The 23,168-nt window shown below is 41.9% G+C and overlaps 1 protein-coding gene across 1 annotated transcript in view; it reads left to right on the top strand.

Annotated features, from left to right (window-relative positions):
* The window catches only part of MPP7 (MAGUK p55 scaffold protein 7), a 287,284-nt gene that overhangs the window by 102,466 nt on the left and 161,650 nt on the right, over nucleotides 1-23,168 (top strand). The window contains exon 3 of the mRNA XM_082740897.1: nucleotides 14,403-14,521. Within this exon, the coding sequence (XP_082597023.1) occupies nucleotides 14,403-14,521 (119 nt within the window). The remainder of the gene's footprint in view (nucleotides 1-14,402; nucleotides 14,522-23,168) is intronic.

The raw sequence follows: 23,168 nt of genomic DNA, 5'->3' as shown, positions 1-23,168 counted from the left end.
CATAAATGTATTTCTCTAAAAGTCGAGGAAAGGAATGTGTGAAGTTCTCTATTTTGGTTAAAACATTTCTCAGGTTGGGAGTCATTTTGTTTTTTTTTTTCGTATGGAGAGTACTTAATATCTACAATTTATTTATTTGAATTTACAAATTTAACTCAGCCAATTCCGTGGGTATTCAAAATGAGTATGACTTGTTATAAATTTTCTGTGCTTGGTTTTTTGTTTTAATTCTAGCCTTTTAATTTTTCTTAGCACAAACTTTACCTCTATTTAGCACATTTTTATTCTGAATTAGAATCTCCTGATGTGTGTACACACACACACACACTGTTCCGTGTGTTTGGGTATAGTGTTGCTGATTCTAATGCTGGGTTGGTTTGCATGCTAGGAGGTATCACTGCCCAAGGTATGGGCCAGATTCTTGGAGAACATTTTGTATTAGTTCTTTCTGGTTAGTGCCCTCATGTTCTGTGGATACCTAACATAGGTGTCTGATTCAGTAGTTTGCTTAAAATGGGATCTCCTTTGCCCCCTCAGATCAGTGGTGTTTAGTCAGCCTTGTACATATCTGCCTCACTGAATGTTGGGTCGTCAGCTCCCCCTAAACATGGCACCAGGAAGTTCGTTTCTTCCTTCCACACTTGGCTTTGTTACTCAGGTGCGCGGGGACATGGTTTTCCAAAGGCGTGGACAGTCTTCGTATCCTATTGATCCTTTAATCTGCAGGTTCCTTCCTCTACTGCTGAATATTCTCCCCTCCCCCCAGCCACATTCCTCCCCCCAGCACCTTCCCATCTTCTCCATCCTCTCAGATGAACGGCAGCCATGTCTCCAGGCGGACTTTTGGGATGTTCTCCGGACCGTTGGGAAGCGAACAGTCGGAGTAGCAACACCGGCTCCTCCCTTCGATAAGGCCCTCCAGTCGCTCGGGATTGCATTAAGCATTATCATTTTCATTTAGCTCGAGGTCTACATTAGCAGATAGCAACCCTCTTCCATCCAGTACAAGTTAGCAAAATCAGAGTTCACTCACATCCTCTGTCGGCCTCATTCTCTTCAGGTTTTCTGAGCCACAAACTGTTGGATAAGTTGGAGGCTTTTATTTTTTCTTTGCCCCGGATTGGTTTTGATGTAGTCCAGACGGTGTGTCTGTCCTTGACAGTTTTCCTGATGAGAAGATAGGTCTCTGTTGTTTGACAAATGTGACAGCTCTGCTGATTTTTCTCTTTTCCAAAGCACCATGACTTTTTATTCTTGTCTGTGTAGGAAAGAAATATGTTTCCGGGTTTCTTTTTCATCTTTACTTCCTATTCCCCTCTCTCATCTATCTTAAAGATTCAGAAAGTAATTTTTTAAAAAAGATTTTATTTATTTGACAGACAGAGGTCACAAGTAGGCAGAGAGGCAGGTGGGGCAAGGTGGGGTGGCGGGTGGCATAGGCTCCCTGCTGAGCAGAGAGCCCGATGCGGGGCTCGATCCCAGGACCCTGAGATCATGACCTGAGCCGAAGGCAGAGGCTTAACCCATTGAGCCATCCAGGTGCCCCCAGAAAGTAATTTTCATTACAAAGGTGAATTTTTTGAAGTGGGTCTATACCAAATGGTAATGTGACTTGTTGGTGTACGTTTCTGACTGATGCAGTTTGTTTTCTGAGAATGTTATTTTTGTGTGAAGGCTCTCCTTGTTAAGTTTCAACTCTCAGAATCTTTGTTTTTCTATATAACTGTATAACCTTGAAATGGAAGATTAAAGTTTTGTCAAGTTTTAATCACTTAAAGTGTAAATACAAATCAAGCAAGAGTTCTTGACACTTTACTTATGAATTATGTTAACCATATCAATAATTCTTTAAAAACTACAGGGAGATGTGATGTTAAAAGGCTTAAAATTTTGCGAGATCTGTTTTAAGAAAACAACCATAGGGTGCTGAGGTGGCTCAGTTAAGCTCAGGGCATGATCTCAGGGTCCTGAGATTAGGCTCTGCACACAGTGGGGAGTTTGCTTGAGATTCTCTCACAGGAGTGAGAATTTATTTTTATTTAAAAATAAATAAGAATTTATTTTTATTTAAAAAGCGCGTACATACATTTCACAGCCAAGTGAGGAGTCATTCTACGCTTTTCAGAGAACTCATTTAACCTCACTGCAGTGCTGCAAGGTTAGTGCTCCTCTGTCTGCAGAGTAAAAATGGCTGCACAGAAATGTTAATTATTGGGCGCCTGGGTGGCTCAGTGGGTTAAGCCGCTGCCTTCAGCTCAGGTCATGATCTCAGAGTCCTGGGATCGAGTCCCGCATCGGGCTCTCTGCTCAGCAGGGAGCCTGCTTCCTCCTCTCTCTCTCTGCCTGCCTCTCTGCCTACTTGTGATTTCTCTCTGTCAAATAAATAAATAAAGTCCTTAAAAAAAAAAAAGAAATGTTAATTATCAGTGGCAGAGGCGGAGTTTGTAGTTCTGTCATTTGGCTCTGGAGTCCAAGCATCCAACTCTCCCCCGCCCCCCCGGCCTTCATAGGTGTGGTTCTTCTCCTACAAGACTTTTCTGCCCTCTTAGTTAATGTCTGTGCTTCCTGCAGTTCAGCAAACTGGTCACTCCATCAGGGGAACGTCGTTCATCTCCCTTGGTTTCAACTTCCAAGGCGCCTTCGTCCCCTGCCTTCATTAAAGCACGTGTCACAGTTACAAGGTTGCTTTTTGTTTTCCCCGGAGTTGCCTACACCACACCTTGGGGATGAATCTATTTGCCTTTTCCCTTCCTCTCACCTGTGTAGCCCCCTCCTTATCAGTGCCTGGCACGTGGCCAGCCCCTAGTATTTGTAGAGTGAGGTCGGAGGCGAACAGGTGGCATCTAGAAACGCAGAGGGTCTCGGGAGTTTGCCCGCTTCCTACACACGCCACCTGAAATACCGTGAAGTGTGTTATGTTAAGTCTGTTCATGAACCTTGGAGGTAAGTATGTTACCACGATTGTTTTGTCTTTCAGATAATCTCCGGAGTCCTCAAAGAGGGAAATAAGACAGCAGTAGCTGTCACCAGAAAGTTAATTATTGAGTGAATGGGGCTACGATTGCATGGATGGAGTCAGACTTTCAGGGGAGAGCCAGTAGCCATCCTCTGTGGCTGGAAGAGAATTCCAGGAAAAGTCGTGAGCTCTAGGGCTGGGGCAAGGCTTATGTCAGATTATTACCCACAAGTGAAAATTTTAAAATTATGAAAGTAATAATCGATTTTGTAAAAGCCAAAGCAGTGCAGAAATGTATGCAGCAAAAATGAAAGTAAGTGTTTCCTGTTCTGGTTTCTCTTCCTAAATGACACACGGATACCAGTGGGGGGTCAGTCCTGCATTTGGCCCTCGGGGCTCCCTGGAAGTAGAAGGCGTGAGTGAATAAATGAGGGATCCCTGGATCAAAGGGAACGCAGGCCTTCAATTTCCATATTGCCAATAACGTACACCAATTTATGACTTCCCTGCTTTACTCATTTTTCCCTTCTCCCCATGCCTCTTTCAGCCTTTTCTTTCAGATGCAAACACTTTCTTCCCTTCCCGGACTCTCAGCAGGTGACCACTGCTTCAGAGTTTACTGAAAATACAGCCGAGGTCACAAGGTGACTTGCCACATGTTCCCTGTACCATTTCCACTGTGTTCTGCCTGCCGACTTGGAACCATGGGAGAACCAGGCGCACTTCGATCTAATGCTGTCGGTCCCCGTCTGCCGTGGGACAGAGCTCCAGCCGCAGATTCCTCCGTCTCTTACGTTGTCAAATTTTGTCTGTCGTGGATCAGTGCCATTACCGCACAAATACACTGGGCTGTTTTCTTTCCCCATCTTGAAAACCTCTTTACTCCCCATTCCGTACAAACATCGGTTCTCTCTGGTGAGAGACCGTCAGGATTGTCCGTGCTTGTAGGAGTTGTCTGTATTTGCTTTTTCCAACATGTCTCTGTTTTTAGGGCTCCTCATCCAGGCTTCCTCACTCATCACGATGCCAGAACTCATAAGCTCCATGTTGCTAAACCCGATGGGGGGTTCCCCATCCCGACTGGACTCTACTCTGCGTGGCCATCGGTGACATTTGACATATGGATCCTTCATTCTTCTTTGCCACATTTGGTTTCCTAGATGATACCCTCCTGATGCTGTTCTGAGTGCTTATCGGCTGCTTGAATCCTCCACATCTAACAGTGGAGACCCAAGGCCTCAGTCCTTGGCTCTTCTTTTATGTCTACACTCGTGACCTTGAGGCTCTTCTTTAGGCTCATAGCTTTAAATACACTCCATATGCCAACGGCTGCTCAGTCTAGATCTGCTGAGCTCCTGACTCCTGTACCAGCTTCCCGCTGCATCTCCACCCGGATACTGAATAGAGACCTTGAACTTAACGTGTTCAACACTGAACTTCCCTGTCACACTGATGGCAACTTCAAATAGTCTTAGAGAAATACGTGATTCTTTTTTCTTTTTTCCATACCCCTTATTCAGACAGAAATTCATAAGTAGCTCTTGCTTCGAAATATTTCCAGGATTGGAGTACTTCCATAACTTCCACTGGCTGCTGCTTGGGTGCAGGCCCTCATCATCGTGTGTCTGGATCATGCATTGACCCTTGGACATGGTTCTCTGCCCTTGCTCCCCTGCTGTCTCTTCTCAATTCAGCAGCTGGAGTGATGCTTTTAAAATGTTAAGATCATGTTACTCCTTCACTCAGAGCCCTGCAATGGTTCTTTCCCCCTAAAGTAAAAGTTAAATTCTTTGCAATGTTTGTGCTATGAAACTCTACATGATCTGGTCCCTGATTATATCAATTCTTTTTTTTTTTTTTTTAAAGATTTTATTTATTTATTTGACAGATAGAGATCACAAGTAGGCTGAGAGGCAGGCAGAGAGGCAGGCAGAGAGAGAGGAGGAAGCAGGCTCCCTGCTGAGCAGACAGCTGATGTGGGGCTCGATCCCAGGACCTTGGGATCATGACTGGAGCCGAAGGCAGAGGCTTTAACCCACTGAGCCACCCCGGTGCCCCCTTGATTATATCAGTTCTTACATCTCTCCTTCTTCCCCCGCTTTGCTTGAGTCATGCTGGACTTCTGGCCCTTCCTCAGATACTGCAGGCATGCCCTGTCTCATAGGGGTCTGGGTTTTTATATCGTCGATCGCTCTGCCTGGAATGCTTGTCCCTCATGATATTCACATGGCTAACTCCATCACTTCGAGTCTTTGCTCATTTGTCACTTCCTCACTGGAGCGCACCCAGACTCCTTCTAATTTGTTATTGCCGTATGCCAGTGGCCCAGAAATGGATTGGCGTTAAACCACTCTCCTTTTTCTTTCTTCTTAAAAAATACTTGTTTATTTAGAGAGCATAAGCTGGGGGGAGGGGCAAAGAACGTGGAGGGGAGAGAGAATCTCAAGCAGGCTCTGTGCTGAGGGCAGAGCCCAACGTGGGGCTCGATCGCACGACCCTGACATCATAACCTGAGCCAAAACCAGGAGTTGGGTGCTCAAGTGACTGAGCTACCCAGGTGCCTCTGCTTTGTCTTTTTCTGTTAGTACTCGCCGCCGTCCACCATACCGTATGGTCTACTTCCAGTGCTTACTGCTTGTCTTCCCCCTACAGCACCAGCTCCGTAAAGGTAGCGAACTCTGTCTTTTTGGTTCACTGACCCATCCAAACTCATTGATCAGCGTCTGGCACATTTCAACTCAGGTGGTTGATAAATTCTCATTGAGTGAATGTGTATCTCAGCGAATGACTGCTGGGCTTGTTTTCCCATACCTTTGCCAAGACTGGGTATTTGTAAATTTTATTTATTTTTTAATTAATTAATTTGATCTCTCCATCCAGTGTGGGACTCAAACTCACGACCTCGAGATCAAGAGGCGCTCCCCATACTGAGCTAGCCAGGCACCCCTGGGTGTTTGCAAATTTATTTCCTAAACTGGTAGGAGGAAATGTTTTGTTTGACTTTTTTTCCCCATTTTTCTGTCAATTTATCCATCTCTCATTGTAAATATCAATCACTTGCTGGGTGCAAATAATTTTTAGTAGTTTCCTTGCAAACTTCTTTTTTTTTTTTTTTTGATGTGTGAAAATTTTAATTGTTATAAAGTCTATCAATGATGGCCAGTTATTGTATGTGAAGAAAAACCTTTAACTGCAACATGGCAAAAATCTTCTATGAAATGTTCTGCTAGTTTACATTTGATATATTTGATCCATCTGTAATGCTAATCAGGTTAGGCCCTCAACTTTTCTGTTTAAGGAAGCTCTTGAAGGTTTTTGAGGAGGAGATTGAAAGGTTGGGATTACTACAGAAGCATAGGCCGAGCTGAGGTTAAGTCCTGAATGTGCCACTTACTTGGCTCCATGTGTTTCCTCCTGTAAAATGGAGGTAGTAATGGAACCCACTTAAGTAGAGCAGGAGGTGAGGTAACCTGCAGAGCACTTCCCTTAGCTCCGTCAGCATTAGGTAGGCTTACTACTAGCACTGGCATCTGGTAATCATTATTAATATGATTTTAGGAAGCTTTATTAGTTGGTGGTAGGAAGGAAAGATTGAGAATGGGAGAGAGAATAGAAATCGACGTAATTTTTAATAACTAGCTTTTTTAGGCAAGGTGAAAACTATAGAGGGTTTCTCTGTGATGGTGGGAATCTCTCTTTACCTACAGTTGAAATGACTGTAGGCACCTGGGTGGCTCGGTTTGTTAAGTGGCCGACTCTTGATTTTGGCTCAGGTCAGGATCTCAGGGTTGTGAGATGGAGCCCTGCAGTGGGGTCCGTGAGGAATCTGCTGGACATTCCCTCCCTCTGGCCCTGCCCATGCTTCTACGTTCTCTCTCACTCTAAAATTAAAAAATATTAAAAGAATAAAATTATTATCCAAAGTCCAGTAATTTGAGTAATCTTATGAAGTAATGAAATCTTTTTTTTTTTTTTTAAAGATTTTTAAAAATCTATTTATTTGACAGAGATCACAACCAGGCAGAGAGCAGACAGAGAGGGAGAGAGGAGGAAGGAGGCTCGCTGCTGAGCAAAGAGCCCGATGCAGGGCTCCATCCCAGGACCCCAGCTGGGATCATGACCTGAGCTGAAGGCAGAGGCTTTTACCCACTGAGCTACCTTGGTGCCCCGAAGTAATGAAATCTTAATCCCAGAAGAGAACAACTCCTAATAATCTTCTGATTATACCATTGGGTGAATTGTTTATTCAACATGGTTCCATTTCCTTATCGATTAGGTCATTGTTGTCTACCTTCCCCAAACCGCGGTCAGATCATTGGCTTGTTACAGAACATATATCTTATATCAAGATAATAAGATTATTATAGAATTATGGCTTTAGTTTTACAGTACTATACTTACTAAAACACACACACACGTGCGCGCACACACACACCCAGCAAAAAAACAAATTGCTAAAGTGTCAAAAGTATTTCAGTCTGCGTGTGAAACACAACCACTGACCCTCTGTCACTTGCATGGTCCAGGTTTCAAAAAGCCTCTGGAACATACTCCAACCATAAGTTGTTGGAAGTGGGGAGGAAGAATTTAGGTTTAAGGAGAATGACATATGTTTGTTTTCGGTGTAGTAGGGCTGCAGAGAAGCCAACTGTGGCACATTTAACTTTGAGTGAGTCCATGGAGTTAAGATCATGGTCTGCATATGCGATGGTTTAGTGGACTGGCTTGCGGAGTGAGCGTTAGTCTGTATTCGGATATTCTCATCAGTACATCATTTTTCATGATTTCAGACAGCCAGCGTTTGCCATCTGACATTCTTGGGAAGGGGAGAGTGGAGCACAATACTTGGTTCCTAAATGGCAGGCTTCAGTGACCAATTTAAGAATCTTAAAGCACCTGTGCATCTCTCTGCATTTAGCTCCTCTTGGCTCTAAACACTCCTCTTAGTTCCTAAAGTGTTGCTCTCTGTACTTTGTATTGTCTCCCTAGTTTTAGGCATTTTTTTTTTTAAATTGTTCGAAAACAGCATTCTCTCTCTGCCCTCTTTTATAAACACGAGGCATTTTTGAGGAGGGTGAAGTTAGTGCTCTGTGGCTAGGATGAGCGTTCTTCCTTTGTCTCCTTTGAACTTAGAACTTTGACTCATGAACGACCTCGAACCGAGCTGTTGGGTCCAGGCTTAGTGTACTGTTAAAATCGGCAAACATTGGAAATGCAAGGCCTTTGATGTAATACGATTTCTCTTTGAAAATCCGTATTAGTAACCCCTTTACCTTCACTAACCAATGATTAAATATTTCTCATTGTGTCCCCACTGCCAAACAACAGAAAGCCACACCAGGATAAAAGCGGAAAGCAGAAAGGCGACATCTTTCCTCCCCGAAAGAGGAGAACATGCGCCTCCCCCCCACCCCCGCAGCCACCTGGCGCTCGCACACACTTACATCTACGTATAGAAGATGCGGCCAAGTGTCCTTTCTTCGTCTCTCTGCTCCAAATCCATATCTTTCTGCCTGCTCTGTGAAAGTTAAGCTTGGCCCTTTCATTATTCTTTGCAGCAGGCATGACCCCAGGCTTTGTCATGGGAGGTCACTCGTGGCCCGCTGCAGGAGGAAGAGGTAGCCCTTCCTTGTTCTGGTGTTTTCCGCTTGTTTCTGTTCTTCCCGTTGGATTGGCAGCAGCACATGTGGGAGGCATCTGGTGGTGCTGACGCCCCCTTTGAGTTCTGGTGGCAGCCTAGTGGACAGTTTCCTCCTGAATTTCAGCGACACCCCTCTACGGAAGTTCCTGGTGGGTCTCTCAGGCACCCCAGAAGTCACCTTCCCAGTCTTGACCAGCCAACACCCCAAAGCGGGGTGATTTCTGTTTGCCAGTCCCTTTAACACTTTCCTGCCCACAGGCAGGGATTATTTTGGCTTTCTAGTCCTGGCGGCGGTTTCCAGCTGCCCAGGCTCTGCCCACCGATACCCCGGTGAAGCACTGGTCCCAGCCCTGGTTTTCTGCACACCGGTACCCTGGAAGGGTGTTCCCTGCTGGCCCGGTGACAGTGGGCAGGCTCTGGGCCTGGAGATCCAGCTATCTGGTGGGTCGTAGTCACGCCACCTCAAAGGAGCTGAGACTCCTAGTGTTGGGGAGGGCGCTCCTCCTCTGCTGGTGTCTCCCTGTGCGTCTTCTCCTTTAGCCCTAGGGATTCTTGAGAATTTACCTCACCGCTGTATAGATAATCCTCCATTACAGATTGATATTAAACTTGCCTGGTTCAGATTACTGCACAGCTCTTGTCTCCGGATTGGACCATGACTGAGGCAAACATACGAAGCAGAAATTTGGGGTTGAGTCCTTCCTAGTCTTTTCTTCAGCTTTGCAGAGCTTTAGTGCCTTTAAAAATCTAGACATTTGCAGGATTATTGGTGACTTTTCATCTTAAGTGTCCTCCACAATGCTGCGTACCCTTCTAGGCCCTGGGTCCCTTCCTCCAGACCCTAGCTCACGTCCTGCCAACTTTCGCGTAGCCTGCTTTGACCTTTACTGATTGTTCTCTTCTTTAACTTGTCATAATTCTTGTTAAACAAACCTTGTCGTATTTTAGTTTTGCTGTTGTTGCCTTTTCTCTCTGTGTATAAAATCCCTAATACAAAAGTACTGCCTTTTTCCCTACTGGAACATTTTTACGAGATAATTTTTTCGTGTGTGTCTTTGACAGTGTCTTGTATCGTGTCTCCCCAAATAGAGGGTGAGATTTCTTTTCTACTATTAAAATGACCTCTCAGAGAAGAGGGAGCTGCCTTATAGTCAAGCCCTTACGAAATTTCTTATAGACGGTTTTCTCTGTTACTTACACAAAAATGTGTTGATTGGAGAAGTCCCAGTTATTTTCCTATAACCCAGATTCCTGTTTTTGGAGTCACTGAGAGATCATCTGACAGGATTGTTGTTGTTTTTAAAGAGAAAATGAAGTTTACACCAGGTTAATATTTCTTGGAGAGGGGTTAAAAACCTGCGAATGTTAGAGATGCTTAGAGAGTAAGTAGGTAAGTGGTTTTGTTGTGGAGATAAAAACACGGAGGTGTAGAACCAGTGGAAAAGCAACCAGCTTTACCCAGATTCTTACTGAAGGCATCTCCCATGCATTCGAAAAAGTGTTGTATCTCAAATAACTAGAATTAAAAATGATGTCTTCCACCTCTACAGGTGGTAGTCAGGATAAGTCATTGTGAAGAATTTAAATAAAGTGGTTGCATGTAATGTGCAAGTGGGACAACCCCCAAATCTAAATTTTGATATTTGTACTTAATAGGTAATTCAGAGTGTGTGTTCCTAACCAAATTAAAGTTTAAATACTATAAACAGGCATGGACATTTCTTTAGCATCCCTGAAAATTAATTTGCTGTTTGAATATTTTGTCCACACCCTAAACATCTGTTTATTTTACTTGGAGGAATATACATTTTGAATCTTTACTTGGACAAATAGGAGATCATTATTTTTTTTAAAGACTTATTTATTTTAGAGAGAAGGAGTGAGTGGATGCACATGACAGCAGGCAGGGGAGGGGCGAAAGGGAGAGAGAATCTCAAGCAGACTCTGCACTGAGCACAGAGCCTGATGCGGGGCTTGATCTCCTGATCCTGAGATCACAACCCGAGCTGGAACCAAGATTCAATCCCTTAACTGACTGTGCCACCCAGTTGCCCCAAATAGGACACCATTATAAACAGGCTTGCTTTCTCTTTGGGCAGATAGGATATGTATTCTGTGTTATCCAAGGTATAAGACCTCCGGGCTAGAGGAGGTGGCATATTCTACACTTGCTTGTATAGAGGAGCTGAGGAAGTACTCGGAACGGAAGAACTCATAAATGCTGATTCTTAGGAGCAGAAGCTTTCAAGACATAACTCAGGTGTGATTCTCTGCTGAAGCCTTCCCTGATGTCTTCTAACTCCTGTAGAGGAACTGACCACTTACCTTGCCTCGCCATGCTGTCTGGCCCTATTCTATACTTCCAACCAACCTGTCTGTGCTTGTCCTCTACACTGTGACATCCTGAGGACAGGGATCGTGGCTGATCTGTCTTAGACCTTTAGATAGGTACCATAATGGTGCACTGGAATGGAGCACTCGTGAACTTGAATCACTGCAGAGGAGTGTAGTCCCAGCTCTTGCTCAGATTTAGGTAAGATTAAGTAGGCGTAGGTAAGATTGTTCAAGATATCCCTTGCTAGCTAAACTCTCATTACTTGCTCTCTGAACATCAAGAACCAGAAACATTTGGATTTCCTAGTGGTGTTCACTGTTGGAGCCCTAGGAACTGGACATAAAAAGCACCTATGAGAACAGGGACCTGGTTTTAGCCGTGGACTGAGCTGGTTTCTGGGGCCTTTCTGATGCCCTGGAGAGGAAGTGATGGTCCATGTTACCTGCGTTGAGGCCATTTGCCTGCCCTCCTAACTCTCCTCAGCCTCTCTTCATTTCTGATTGACATTGTACTGTCTCTTCTGGCTTTGGTGTAGCTGCCAGATGTGGGAGCTCAGGAGAAGGGACTGCTGTCATCACATGGGTGCCAAACGAGGGTGACGTACAAATTAGGATTGCATAAAGCTAGGAAAGCCCAGAAAACTCAGTTTATGAGCCACTGCTAACAGAGAAATTATTATTGTAATGTAAGCATCATATGGTTTATTCCCATAAAGTTCAGCGGTACTTGGATAAAGTTAACACCTTCCATATGTAAAAGATGAGGGTGGTTTTCTTTCTGCGTATGGTATTGGGTCCAGTGGAATGTATTTGCTAAGCTGTTGTTTTGACTTTGTACCATTGCAGTGGGGTTTTCATTCCAGAGGAGACATATTAAGAAAAGAAGAACATACACGCATATTTTAATCAAATGCTTGTTCTGTGCTAGCCATAGGGCTCAGTGCCACTATGGGCATCGTTTCCTTGAATTCGTAACAAGTCCTGTTTACCACAATGTCTCCTTTGGTTTTAATTGTATTTTGAGATAATTGTGGATTTATGTGTTGTAAGAAATTATACAGATCCCGTGTACCCTTGACCCTGCTTCCTCCAATGGTAACTAACATCTTGGTGTAACTATAGTAATGACAAGGGGCTCGTTGTTGTCCCTGATGCGTTCCATTACTCTTTCTCAGGTTTCCCCTGTGTCACATGCAATTATTTGTGAATACGTACATGTTTGTGTGTTTTCTTTTCTCTTCAGTTTTATTACCTGTGCAGATGATCGTTTCCTTTTCAACAGGTCAAGTTATGTCAAATAACTGAAGTGTTAACCTGGTTTGAACCTAGGTCTGTTCGACTCAGACTTCTGCTTTTTCAATCATAGTAATGACAGGAGCACCTGAGTGGTGCTGTCGGATGACCATCCAACTCTTGGTTTCATCTCAGGTCATGTTCGCAGGGGTTGTGAGATTGAGTCCTGCATTGGGTTCCATGCTCAGTGCTTAGTCTGCTTAAGACTCTCCCTCTGGGCCTACCTCCCCTTCTCTAAAATAAATAGATAAATATTTAATAAAATAATAGCAGTGATAATAACATTAGTAACAACAACGGCTGAAGCTCACCATGTTACATCTGAAACCGACTACCATGAGCCAGGGCTGTTCTACTATATTACCTCATTTAACCCCCCCCAAAGACTATACCTCATAAATGATATTATAGTTGAATTAGTATCATTAATTAAACTAATCATATTACCAAGGAATAAGGAGTTATTTTTACTGCTCCTGAAATCAGTAATAAAATAGTGAAACTCTACCTTCTTTCTACATCATTTTCAACTTGAACCTCTGACCTTAACCACTGATGTTGGCAGTTGTCATTACTTTAAGTGTGTGTGTGTATGTATGTGAGTAAAGTGAGACCTGTATTATTATACATTGAATGAGGCTGGGACACCTTAAAAAATGTTTTTACGAAATTATAAATAAAAGCTAGTTTAGGCAAAATGCCAGGGTTTTAAGGGAATAAATAAAAGCCATCAAGAATACTTAAGAATGTAATAGGGAGAATTTTTTTTTTTTTCCTAGAGTATTATGGTTCTTTTTGGCCAAATGCAGGCCCAGGAATGTTTGCGTTTAATCTAACCTCTCAAGTTACAGATCCAACTTTCCAAGTAAGAGCTGATACATTTGGTTGTGAATTATCAGTGATTATCAGAATTTGATAATGCTTTCAGAAGATAATAGACACACTAATCCACAGGCCATAGTCTACGGTTCTTTGCTGGTTAAATATCCCGTAAAACTGTCCCTCCGATGAACAACAGCACTTACTCAGCTCAGGAATAACAACAGCCCCGTGTGTTGTAGATCCCAGGAGGTCTTGGTGTTTTTGTAGACAGCAGACAGAAATAAAAGGAATTTTGTCCTTTTTACCTCATGTAATCCCCCTGGAAAGTGAAACATGTGCTAAGAGTTGATACTGACTCCTGCCAGGTCACCTCCCTGAAGAGTCCCTGGCAGGCACTGTCGCAACTTTTCTTGGACCGGAGTCTGACGGCTCCTGAAGGAGATGGATGGTTTATGCAGTAGGCTACTGTGGAACACGGCGCTACTGTCTACCCCAAGGAAGTTTCTAGTGAGGAGGCCCTCAAGTAACCCACGTCTTTCCCCCAACTCTTTCAGAGGGTATCACATATGCCCAAGTCCAGTTTAAACTCCATTCTGTGTTGCTTGCTTGATTAATTTAAAGATTTTATTTATTTGTTTGACTGAGTGAGCACAAGCAGGGGGAGCGGTAAGAGGGAGAGGCAGGCTCCCCGCCTGATGCGGGGCTGGATCCCAGGACCCTGTGGGACCATGACCTGAGTCGAAGGCAGACGCTTAACCATCTGAGCCACCCAGGTGCCCCACTGTTGTTTTAAAAACAGGCGACACCTGTTTTTAAAACAACACCAAGGATGGTTTAATCTGTCTTACTTTCTAGATCTTGATTTTGGATGTTAGATAACGCAAATGTTTTTGAAGCTGTATATTATTAGGAACTATTTGGAAACCACAAAACCTTTTTTAATGGGCCACTCTATCAATTTTCTGCTCTTCTAAGGAAGTTTTTCCTATTCATGACTCATTTCACTCTTTGGCAAACATCGAGGGAAATGTAATAACGATTAAGGAAAGGAATGTATGCTTTCTTCTTCTTTTTCTGAAAGCTTGTACACATTTTGTGTCTCGGGTGATGTAAACTCAGACGCCTGGTAGAATGTTGACAACCGAAAGGTAAAAACTAGCTTCTTAATACTTAATTTGTTTGGGATTTAAAAAATCAAAAAGGTTCATTTTCTGCTTGAGAGATGTGTTTTACTTGATGGCCCAGAATACAGATCCAGTAAAAACGACATGTTGCAGCCGCCATTTACACACACCTTCAGCGAAATTAATGAGCTCACTCTGAGATTACGCTTTGTGTTTTATTTTCATTTTATAGGTCTGTATGAGCTGTTGGCTGCTCTGCCAGCCCAGCTGCAGCCACATGTGGATAGCCAGGAAGACCTGACCTTCCTCTGGGATATGTTTGGTGAAAAAAGCCTGCATTCACTGGTAAAGGTAAACCACGCTGATGTCAGATTCTCTTTGCGGAAAAACATATGGAAAAATATTTTGAGCGCCATCTAGTAAACCAGAGATCAAATTGTTGCTGTCTGAAAACAAAACAGCCTTGTTCCATTTCCCTGACGGGCGTGGAAGTTGTTAAAGATTCCACCAAAAATACATAGATGATTTCACTTAATGGTGGTGATCTGGCTGGGCGTACTAATGCGGCCGGCGTGGGCCTGCCCTTGTTTAGAAGAAGACTATGAAATAGTAGCAGGAAGGTTTAGACGCCTTATGGTCAACGTTCGCGAGCTGGAATTTAACTTAAATAAATGTTCATGGCAAAAATTAGAAGGACTGTATTTTCTGAAGTTAAGGATGGCAGCAGTTCAATGGCCACATTAATTTAAAATAATTTCCTTTAACAAAGTCAACTGAAATCCAAGCTAGCTATTTCTTTCTTGGCACAACGCCATGGAGATGGCATTTTGTGTATAAATACGCTGAAGTAAAATACGAATCAAAACAAGCTTCTGCAGACAGTTTTGGTAAAACATCATGCCGTGGAAATGATCAGCCACCAGAAATGAGATCTTGTCACACAGTCATGCTGGGAGAGATCAGAACTCTTAAAATAGTAAAATGAGAACAAGAAGCTTACTGGAAACTATGCCACTTTTGCTTCTGGAAATATGAAATGCATTTTCTTTCATTTAACTCAAGCTGAAAAAAATAATGGTGAGCCTTAGCTTGAGTCTGTAGGAGGTGGACACCTCTGGTGCCTTGGCGCTGTGTGGACCGACACTTAGGTCAGCTAAGTGCGTTACATGGTTGTCCGTCGTGAGAGAAGTCTGTTACGGATGGGTGTGTTTGAAAATGAGCCACTTCTGGGGTGCTGTTGCTTCACAGGATAGAAGGATTCTTAAGATATCCCCCCACCTTGTCAGATTTACTGAAATTCATATGCCTTGAGCAACTCTCAAGAAATGAAAATGTTGAGATGTGACATTTTCCTAGCAATACATGTAAAGACTAGAGCCTTTAGTTAGTTTTCATATCCTTGCCAAGGCCTCTTTGTGTTCTGAAAATTTTTTGGTTGTTTAGTTGCTCTGTTGGGATGTGTTAGAATTGGTTTAGGGGCGTCTGGGAGGCTCAGGTGGTTAAGTGTCTGCCTTCAGCTCACGTCATGATCTCAGGGTCCTGGGATTGAGCCCCACATTGGGCTCCCTGCTCTGCAGGGGAGCCTGCTTTTCCTTCTCCCTCCACTGTTCCCCCTGCTTGTGCTCTCTTGCTCTCTGTCAAATAAATAAATAAAATCTTAAGAAAAAGAAAAAAAAAAAGAAGTGGCTTGAGATGATAATTGATGAAGTTCAGAATTTACTGAAGCAATCACGAACACATTCTTATGTTGAATGTATGGAAGTTGTCTAGGTCTGGATTTGTTCCAATGGGTTTGATCTAGAAGGAATAAAATGTGTTTCAAATGACATTGTCACCCCTTAGTCATTAAATAAAAATGCCCCAAACAATGCACACATGTGTGTTTCTGTTTTTGTAATGTGGCTACTGTCTGTTTCCTTCCTAAAAGAGAGAAATTATAATGTCTTTTGACAAGGTTGTTTGTGAGTTCCAGATAAAATAGTGAAGATCTCAGTTCTTTGATAGTTAATGTAGGTTAGGCAAATATAAGCAGGCATTAAGTATTGAAAAAAATTAATTATCATAGCATGTGAAGGGCCAAAAAGTAGTGACAGAGATGGGTGTTCTTTCCAGTCAAAGAACACTAATGTTTTTTTAAAAAAATTTTTAGTTACGCTAGTTCTTGAGTTTTAAAAGCATAGGTGGTTTTTCAAAGTAAATGCAAATAGTCAGTGGTCAGGAAGCATACAGTTACTGGTATGTGGTTTTAGAAAAGCAGTGAATAAATAAATTGATGTTGCTACAATTTAAATAGCACGGTAGCATGTGAACTGTTGCAAGTTATCTTTCAGTAATTGCTGTCAAATGTACTTTTAAAATAAGGTTTACTGTGTCCCTCTAGTCCGTTCTCTGTTTCTTACTCGTTCTCCCCACTCCAAGCTTCTATCACAAGCAGACCTCAACTGTGTCCTTTGACTGACCCATTCTATTCATTTTCAAATACGTAAAGTCCAAAATGCCTCCAGGAGGCAAGCGCATGGGATCGCACTTTAAGCAGCTGGAACAATCCTCTTAACTTTATTCCAAGTGCTTCTATTGAAGGTTGGAGGAGAGAAGCCTCCAGCTTTTGTACATAAATCTTGGTAGAGCAAAAGGAATTGGAAAAGATGTTTTAGAGTGAATCAGAGGGTGCTTTGATGTTAGACTCTCTTGCCGGCAGTTGAAGCTGCTGGTGTGTGATTGAAAGATGGGTGAAGGCAAAACTTGATTTTATTCTAGCACAGAATTTTCACAGTTAATTACCTTAGTTTATGATTTTAAAAATAAAAGTGGTTGTTAAATCATCAGGGTTTTTTTTTTTTTTAATTTGTTTGTTTTGTTTCTTAAGATTTATTTAAGAAAGAGTAAGTCTGAGCCAGGTGGAGGGGCAGGGGAGAGACAACCTCAAAGAGACGCCCACTGAGTGCGGAGCCTGATGCAGGGCTTGATCTCACCACCCTGAAATCATGACCCGAGCTGAAACCAAGAGTTGGATGCTCAACCGAATGAACTACCTGGACGCCCCATCATGGTTTTAAATGCTCGTAACTTTCTGGTCTGATGTTACATATACTTAAGGAGGGGCAGTTGGGATTAGAGTGTGTGACAGCTAGGACATGCCACCGTAGGATGTGTGCCACATTCTGGCAGGCAGACTGCAGTTATGAGCTTGTCACTGGAAAGGAAATACTATGGTTCTAGAGAGTGTTAGCTGTGGATATATTTTTTTTTAAAGACATTTCTGAATTGAAGAGTTGAGTAATCAAAACTGAGAGCAAGAGGGGCTCCTGGGTGGCTCAGTCAGTTAAGCATCTGCCTTCACATGATCCCAGGGTCCTGGGCTTGGGCCCCACGTTGAGCTCCCTGCTCAGCAAGGAGTCTGCTTCTCCCTTCCCTGTGCTTATGCTCTCTCTTTCAAATGAACAGATAAAAAATATCTAAAAACAAACAAACAAAAAAATAAAAACAAAAAACCATGAGCATGAGATTTCAGAGGGACCCAAAGAAAGATGGTATAGATAGAAGACCTGAGAAATGTCATCTGTAAGGAGTGGCAAGACCAGGCTTATCAGTATTCATGTAACGCAGTGAATGTGATCAGTAAGTAGAAAGCCACGTTTTGGACCCATCATTTGCACATATGCACAACCACGAAGCGTACAGTTTGTGTTTCAACCTCATTTCTAAATTTGTCTTCTACCCTAGTGTTTTTTCCTGTCAAGATTTCTTGATTTTATTCCTTTGTGTTGTTTGTATTTTTGTAATCCGGTTTATTTTAGAAGAAGATATGGCATAAAGATGTAGTTATTTATTTTAAATAAGGTTGGTACTTCTGTTTCCTCACATTTTTGTTCGTATTTCACAATTGTGTTGGATTATCAGGATAAGAGTATCAAGTTTTTAGTACTTCTTCAGTAGTTGCCTATGTTTTCTTTATCCTTTTGAATAATTGTATTTATGTGTATGGGCAGGAGAAAAAAAAGTAGCAGCTCGTATTTTATCCCTGTTTTGGGGATTCTGAAGTATTTCAACAAGACTCAAGCTGATTATTTTCAAGAACGTTCTCTTGATGTGGTTTAATTACTGTATTTCTGTGATTTCAGTCTTAAAGGAGTCATGGTAATGCTCAAACCAGACCCTTATCCTATTTAGTTATGTAATTTTAACTTTTTTTCCCTTTTTTTTTTTTTTTAAGTAGGCTCCAGGCCCAGTTTAATTTGAATTTAAGGTAAATAATCCTTTTTTTTTTTTTTTTTTTGGGTGCAAGTATGAACTACATATTTCTCTTTGTGAAATCTGGTGAGTCTAAGTGGGGTGCCATCAGTATTTAGACAGTAATGGGTTTTGTGAGAGCTTTATTGAGATCCGTATCAAGTGGTTTTACCCATTTGAAGTACACATGCAGTGGTTTTAGGTATCTCAACAGCATGGTGCGACCGTCACTGTAATTTTGGAATAACTTCATTTTTCGTGTTCCAGAAAAACCCCTCTACCATGTAGCTGTCATTCCCTAATCTCTGCTTCCTTGCACCCTTCCTCACTCCGGCCCTAAGCAACCACTCATCTGCTCTCTGTCTCTCTGTGTTATCCATTGTGCACAGTTCATGGACATGGGGTCACACAATATGTGGATTTGTTTGGGACTGGCTTCTGTCACTTCGCAAATCCACGTGATAACACGTGTCGGTACTTCATACCTTTTTATGGCCCAGTAGTATTTCTGGATATACCATTTTTGTGTATCTTTTTATTCAGTATTGGACCTTTGGGTTGTTTCCACCTATTGCCTGTTCTGAATGATGCTGCAGAGAACATTCACATACAGGGTTTTATGTGGACATGATTTCAGTTCTGGGGGGTACATGCATTGGGGTGGAATTGCTGGGCACCTGGAAACAGTATCCTAATGTAGCTCTACAATTGTACATTCCCTCCAGCAATGTATGAGGCTTCTGATTTCTGTATCCTTGGTAACACTTTTTTTTTTAAAGAATTTATTTATTTATTTTAGAGAGACTGTGCACAGAAGCAGGGGACAGGTGACGGTGGGGAGCAGGGGAGGGGAACTCAAGCAGACTCCTCATGAGCACAGAACCTGACTGGGGTTCAATCTGACGACCGTGACCATGGTCATGACCGATGTCAAAATCCAGAGATGGCTGCTTAACGGACTGAGCCACCGAGCCGTGCTGCTAACACTTGGTTTTACCTGAGTTTGTTATTCTCCCCTTTCTAGAAGATGTGACACGGTACCTCCTTGTTGCTGTGGTTTGCATTTCCCTGATGATTGATGAAGTGTCAACTGATCATCAGTTGACATTTGATGCAAAATGTCTGTTTGGATTCTTTGCCCATTTTTTTGCTCATTGGATTCCTTTGAAATAATAGCCTATTTTAAGAAAAGTCTTAGATTTACAGAAGTGTCTTTGAGAATTTTTTGCCCATTTTCTTTTTTTTAACTGAGTGGCATTAGTTGTTGAGTTTTAACGGTTTTTTGTGTTTTTGGATATGAGTCCTTTATCAGATATGTGTTCTGAAGATATTTTATTCCAGTCTTGGCTTGTCTCTTCATTCTCTTAACATTTTCTCTCACAGAGCAGAAGTTTCTCATTTTAATAACATCCAGCTTAACAATTTCTCATTGAGCTTTTTTGGAGTTGCATAGAAAAAGTCACTGCCATGCTCAAGGTCACCTACATTTTTTCCTCTGTTATCTCCTAGGAGTTGTACAGTTTTATATTTATATTTAGTTCTGTGGTCTACTTTGAGTTAAAAATTTTTTTTAAGGTTTTATTTATTTATTTGGGGGGGAGAGAGAGAATGAGAGAGCATGAGAGTGGGAAGGTCAGAGGGAGAAGCAGACCTCCTGCTGAGCAGGGAGCCCAAAGCAGGACTCAATCTCAGGACTCCAGGATCATGACCTGAGCTGAAGGCACTCACTCAACTGACTGAGCCATGTAGGTGTCCTACTTTGAGTTAGTTTTTGTGAAAAGGGGTTTCTGTGTCTAGATTCAGAGTTTTACATGTGAATATCCAGTTGTTCCAGCATCTGTGTTTGAAAAGACTAGCCTTTCTTCGCTGAGCTGTCTTTGCTCCTTTGTCAAAGGCCATTTGATGGTAATTGTGTGGGTTTTACTCTGGGCTCTGTTGTGTTCTGTTGATCTATATGTCTGTGCTTTCACCGACGCTACTGTGTCTTCATTACTATAGCTTTACAGGAAGTCTTGAAGTTTGCTGGGATCAGTCCTTTGACTTCGTTTTTCGCAGTATTGTGTCAGCTGTTCTGGGTTTTTTGCTTCTTCATGTGAACTTGAGAATCTGCTTGTCATATGTACATGGTAACTTGCTAGGATTTTGATTGGAATTGTATCAAATATATAAATTTTTTTTTAAGATTTTATTTATTTATTTGACAGACAGAGATTACAAGTAGGCAAAGAGGCAGGCAGAGAGAGGAGGAAGCAGGCTCCCTGCTGAGCAGAGAGCCCAATGTGGGGCTTGAACCCAGGACCCTGGGATCATGACCTGAATTGAAGGCGGAGGCTTTAACCCACTGAGCCATCCAGGTGCCCCTCAAATGTATAAATTTGAGAAGAACTGTCATATTAACCATATTATGTATTCTTGTCTATAAACATGGGAGTTTCTCTTTGAGATCATCTTTGATTTCTTTCATCAGAGTTTTGTACTTATTTAGATTTTATACACATCTTATTAGATTTATACCTAAATTTTGTTTTTGGCACTATTGTAAAAACTGTTTTTAAGTTCAAATTCCAATTGTTCACCAGTGGCAGTGTCAACAGTGCCATCTTGGACAGACCCACCATGATGACCGCTCCCTGTGACCCACCATCTTCGGGAGCACAGCTCCCTCCCATATTCTTACTTTTGGCCTAGCCCTTAAGTACACCCTTAATGTCCTTCATCTGCTGTGGAGATATGATTATGATTTTCAAACATTCCCTCCCGGGTGGTCTCCCAGCACTTACTTAATGCCCAACTTCTTGGGCCAAAAAAGCAGGTCTTACTGGTTGGAAGTGGGGTCATGGAGATCTGCTCAGCTTTCAGCCTCCCAAGACACGCTTCTGTCCATAAGTCCCCTTAATAAACCATTTCTTGTCAACCTGGACTTGTCAGCCCTTTTCTTCAGTCTTCCAACATCTTTGGCCTTTGGAGTTTGTTTTGCTTATGCCTCTCTTTCATCGACCACAGGAATATAGAAAAGTACTTGATTTTGGTATGTTAAGTTTGCATCCTAAATCCTTGCTATAATCACTTAGTAGTAGTTCCTGGAGTTTTCCTAGTTGATTCTATGGGATTTTAATTTAGATAATCATGTTGTCTGTGAACAAAGGCAGCTTTACTTCTTCCTTCCCAGTATGTATAGCTTTTATTTCCTTTTCCTGTCTTAGAGCATTAGCTAGCACTTCTAGTTAGAGTGGTGAGAAGGGACATCCTTGTCTGGTTACGTATCTTGTGGGGGAAAGAATCTAGTTTTTCACCATTAAGTATGATGTTAGCTCTAGGTATTTTATATATATTCTTTATCAAATTGAGGCAGTCACCTGTGTTTCCTGAGAATTTTTATCATGAGTGAGTATTGGATTTTTTTTTTTTTTTTTGCATCTGTTGATATGATCACACATACGTATTTTTTATCCTGTTGGAGAGATGGATTACAGTAATACTTCTGAATATTAAACCAGGATTTGCATTCTTGGAAAAAAAACCCATTGGATTTTGTATATAATTCATATTGTATGTTGTTGGATTTGATTTGCTGATATTTTATTGAAGATTTTTGCATCTCTGTTCATAGGAGATACTAGTCTGTAATTTTCCTTTCTTGTAATGTCTTCATCTGGTTTTGATAGTAGGGTAAGGCAGGCCTCATAGAATGAGTTAGGAAGCGCGCCCTGGGTTTTATTTTTTCTGGAAGAGTTTGAGAATTGGTATAATTTTTTCCCTTAAGTTTGCCAGTGAAATCATCGGAGCTCACTCAGTCCTTGCTGTTTTGGAAGGTTACTAATTGTTGATTTAATTTCTCTGTTAGATGTAGGTCTATTTAGATCACCTATTTCTCTTTTTATGAGAGTCTTTGTCCCTTGTGTCTTTCAAGGAATTGGTGCATATCATATAAGTTATCAAATTTGAGGGCATAGAATTGTTCATTATCTTTTTTAAATCTCCATAGGCTCCATAGTGATGACTCCTTTTTCATTTTTGATATTAATAATTTGTGTCTCTTTTTTTTTTTTTTTGGCTAGCCTGGCTGTAGGCTTATCAGTTTTATTAATCTTTTCAAAGAACCAGCTTTTGATTTTGTTGTTCTTTCTCAGTTGTTGCCCTTCCCTTCCCCTCCCCTTCCTTCCTTCTTTCCTTCCTCCTTCCCTCCCTCCCTCCCTCCATCCCCCCAACAGTACAAGCAGGGTAAGGGGGAGAAGGAGAGGAAGAGAGAGAGAGGATCTCAAGCAGACCCTGTACTGAGCATGGAGCCTGACATTGGGCTCCATCCCATGACCCCAAAATCATGACCTGAGCTGAAACCAAGAGTTGGAAGCCTAAACAACTCTTCCTGTTTTAATTCCATTGATATCTATTTTGTTCTTTATTTTCTTCTCTTGGCTTTTCTTGCTCTAGTTTCCTAAGGTAGAAGCTTAAGTTACTGATTCTAGTTCTTTCTCTCTCTCGCTCTCATTTTTTATTTTACATATGCCTTCAGTGCTTGAATTTTTCTCTAACCACTCTTTTGCAGCATCCCACAAATTTTGATAAGTTGTGTTTTTATTTAATTCAAAATATTTAAAAATTTCTTAAAAAAATTTAAAAATTTCTCTCAATACTTCAATTTTTCTCAATACTTCAGTTTCTCTCAACACTTCATTTCTCTCAATACTTCAATTTTTTAGATTGTTAAGGTATATTTTATGGCCCAGGATGTGGTCTGTCTAGTTCTGTGTGAGTTTGGAAAGACTGT

This window comes from Mustela nivalis, assembly GCF_964662115.1.
Source record: "Mustela nivalis genome assembly, chromosome: 7".
NCBI classification, from domain to species: domain Eukaryota; kingdom Metazoa; phylum Chordata; class Mammalia; order Carnivora; family Mustelidae; genus Mustela; species Mustela nivalis.
The sequence above is the reverse complement of the archived record's forward strand: the minus strand, read 5'-3'. Positions and strand labels throughout refer to the sequence as shown.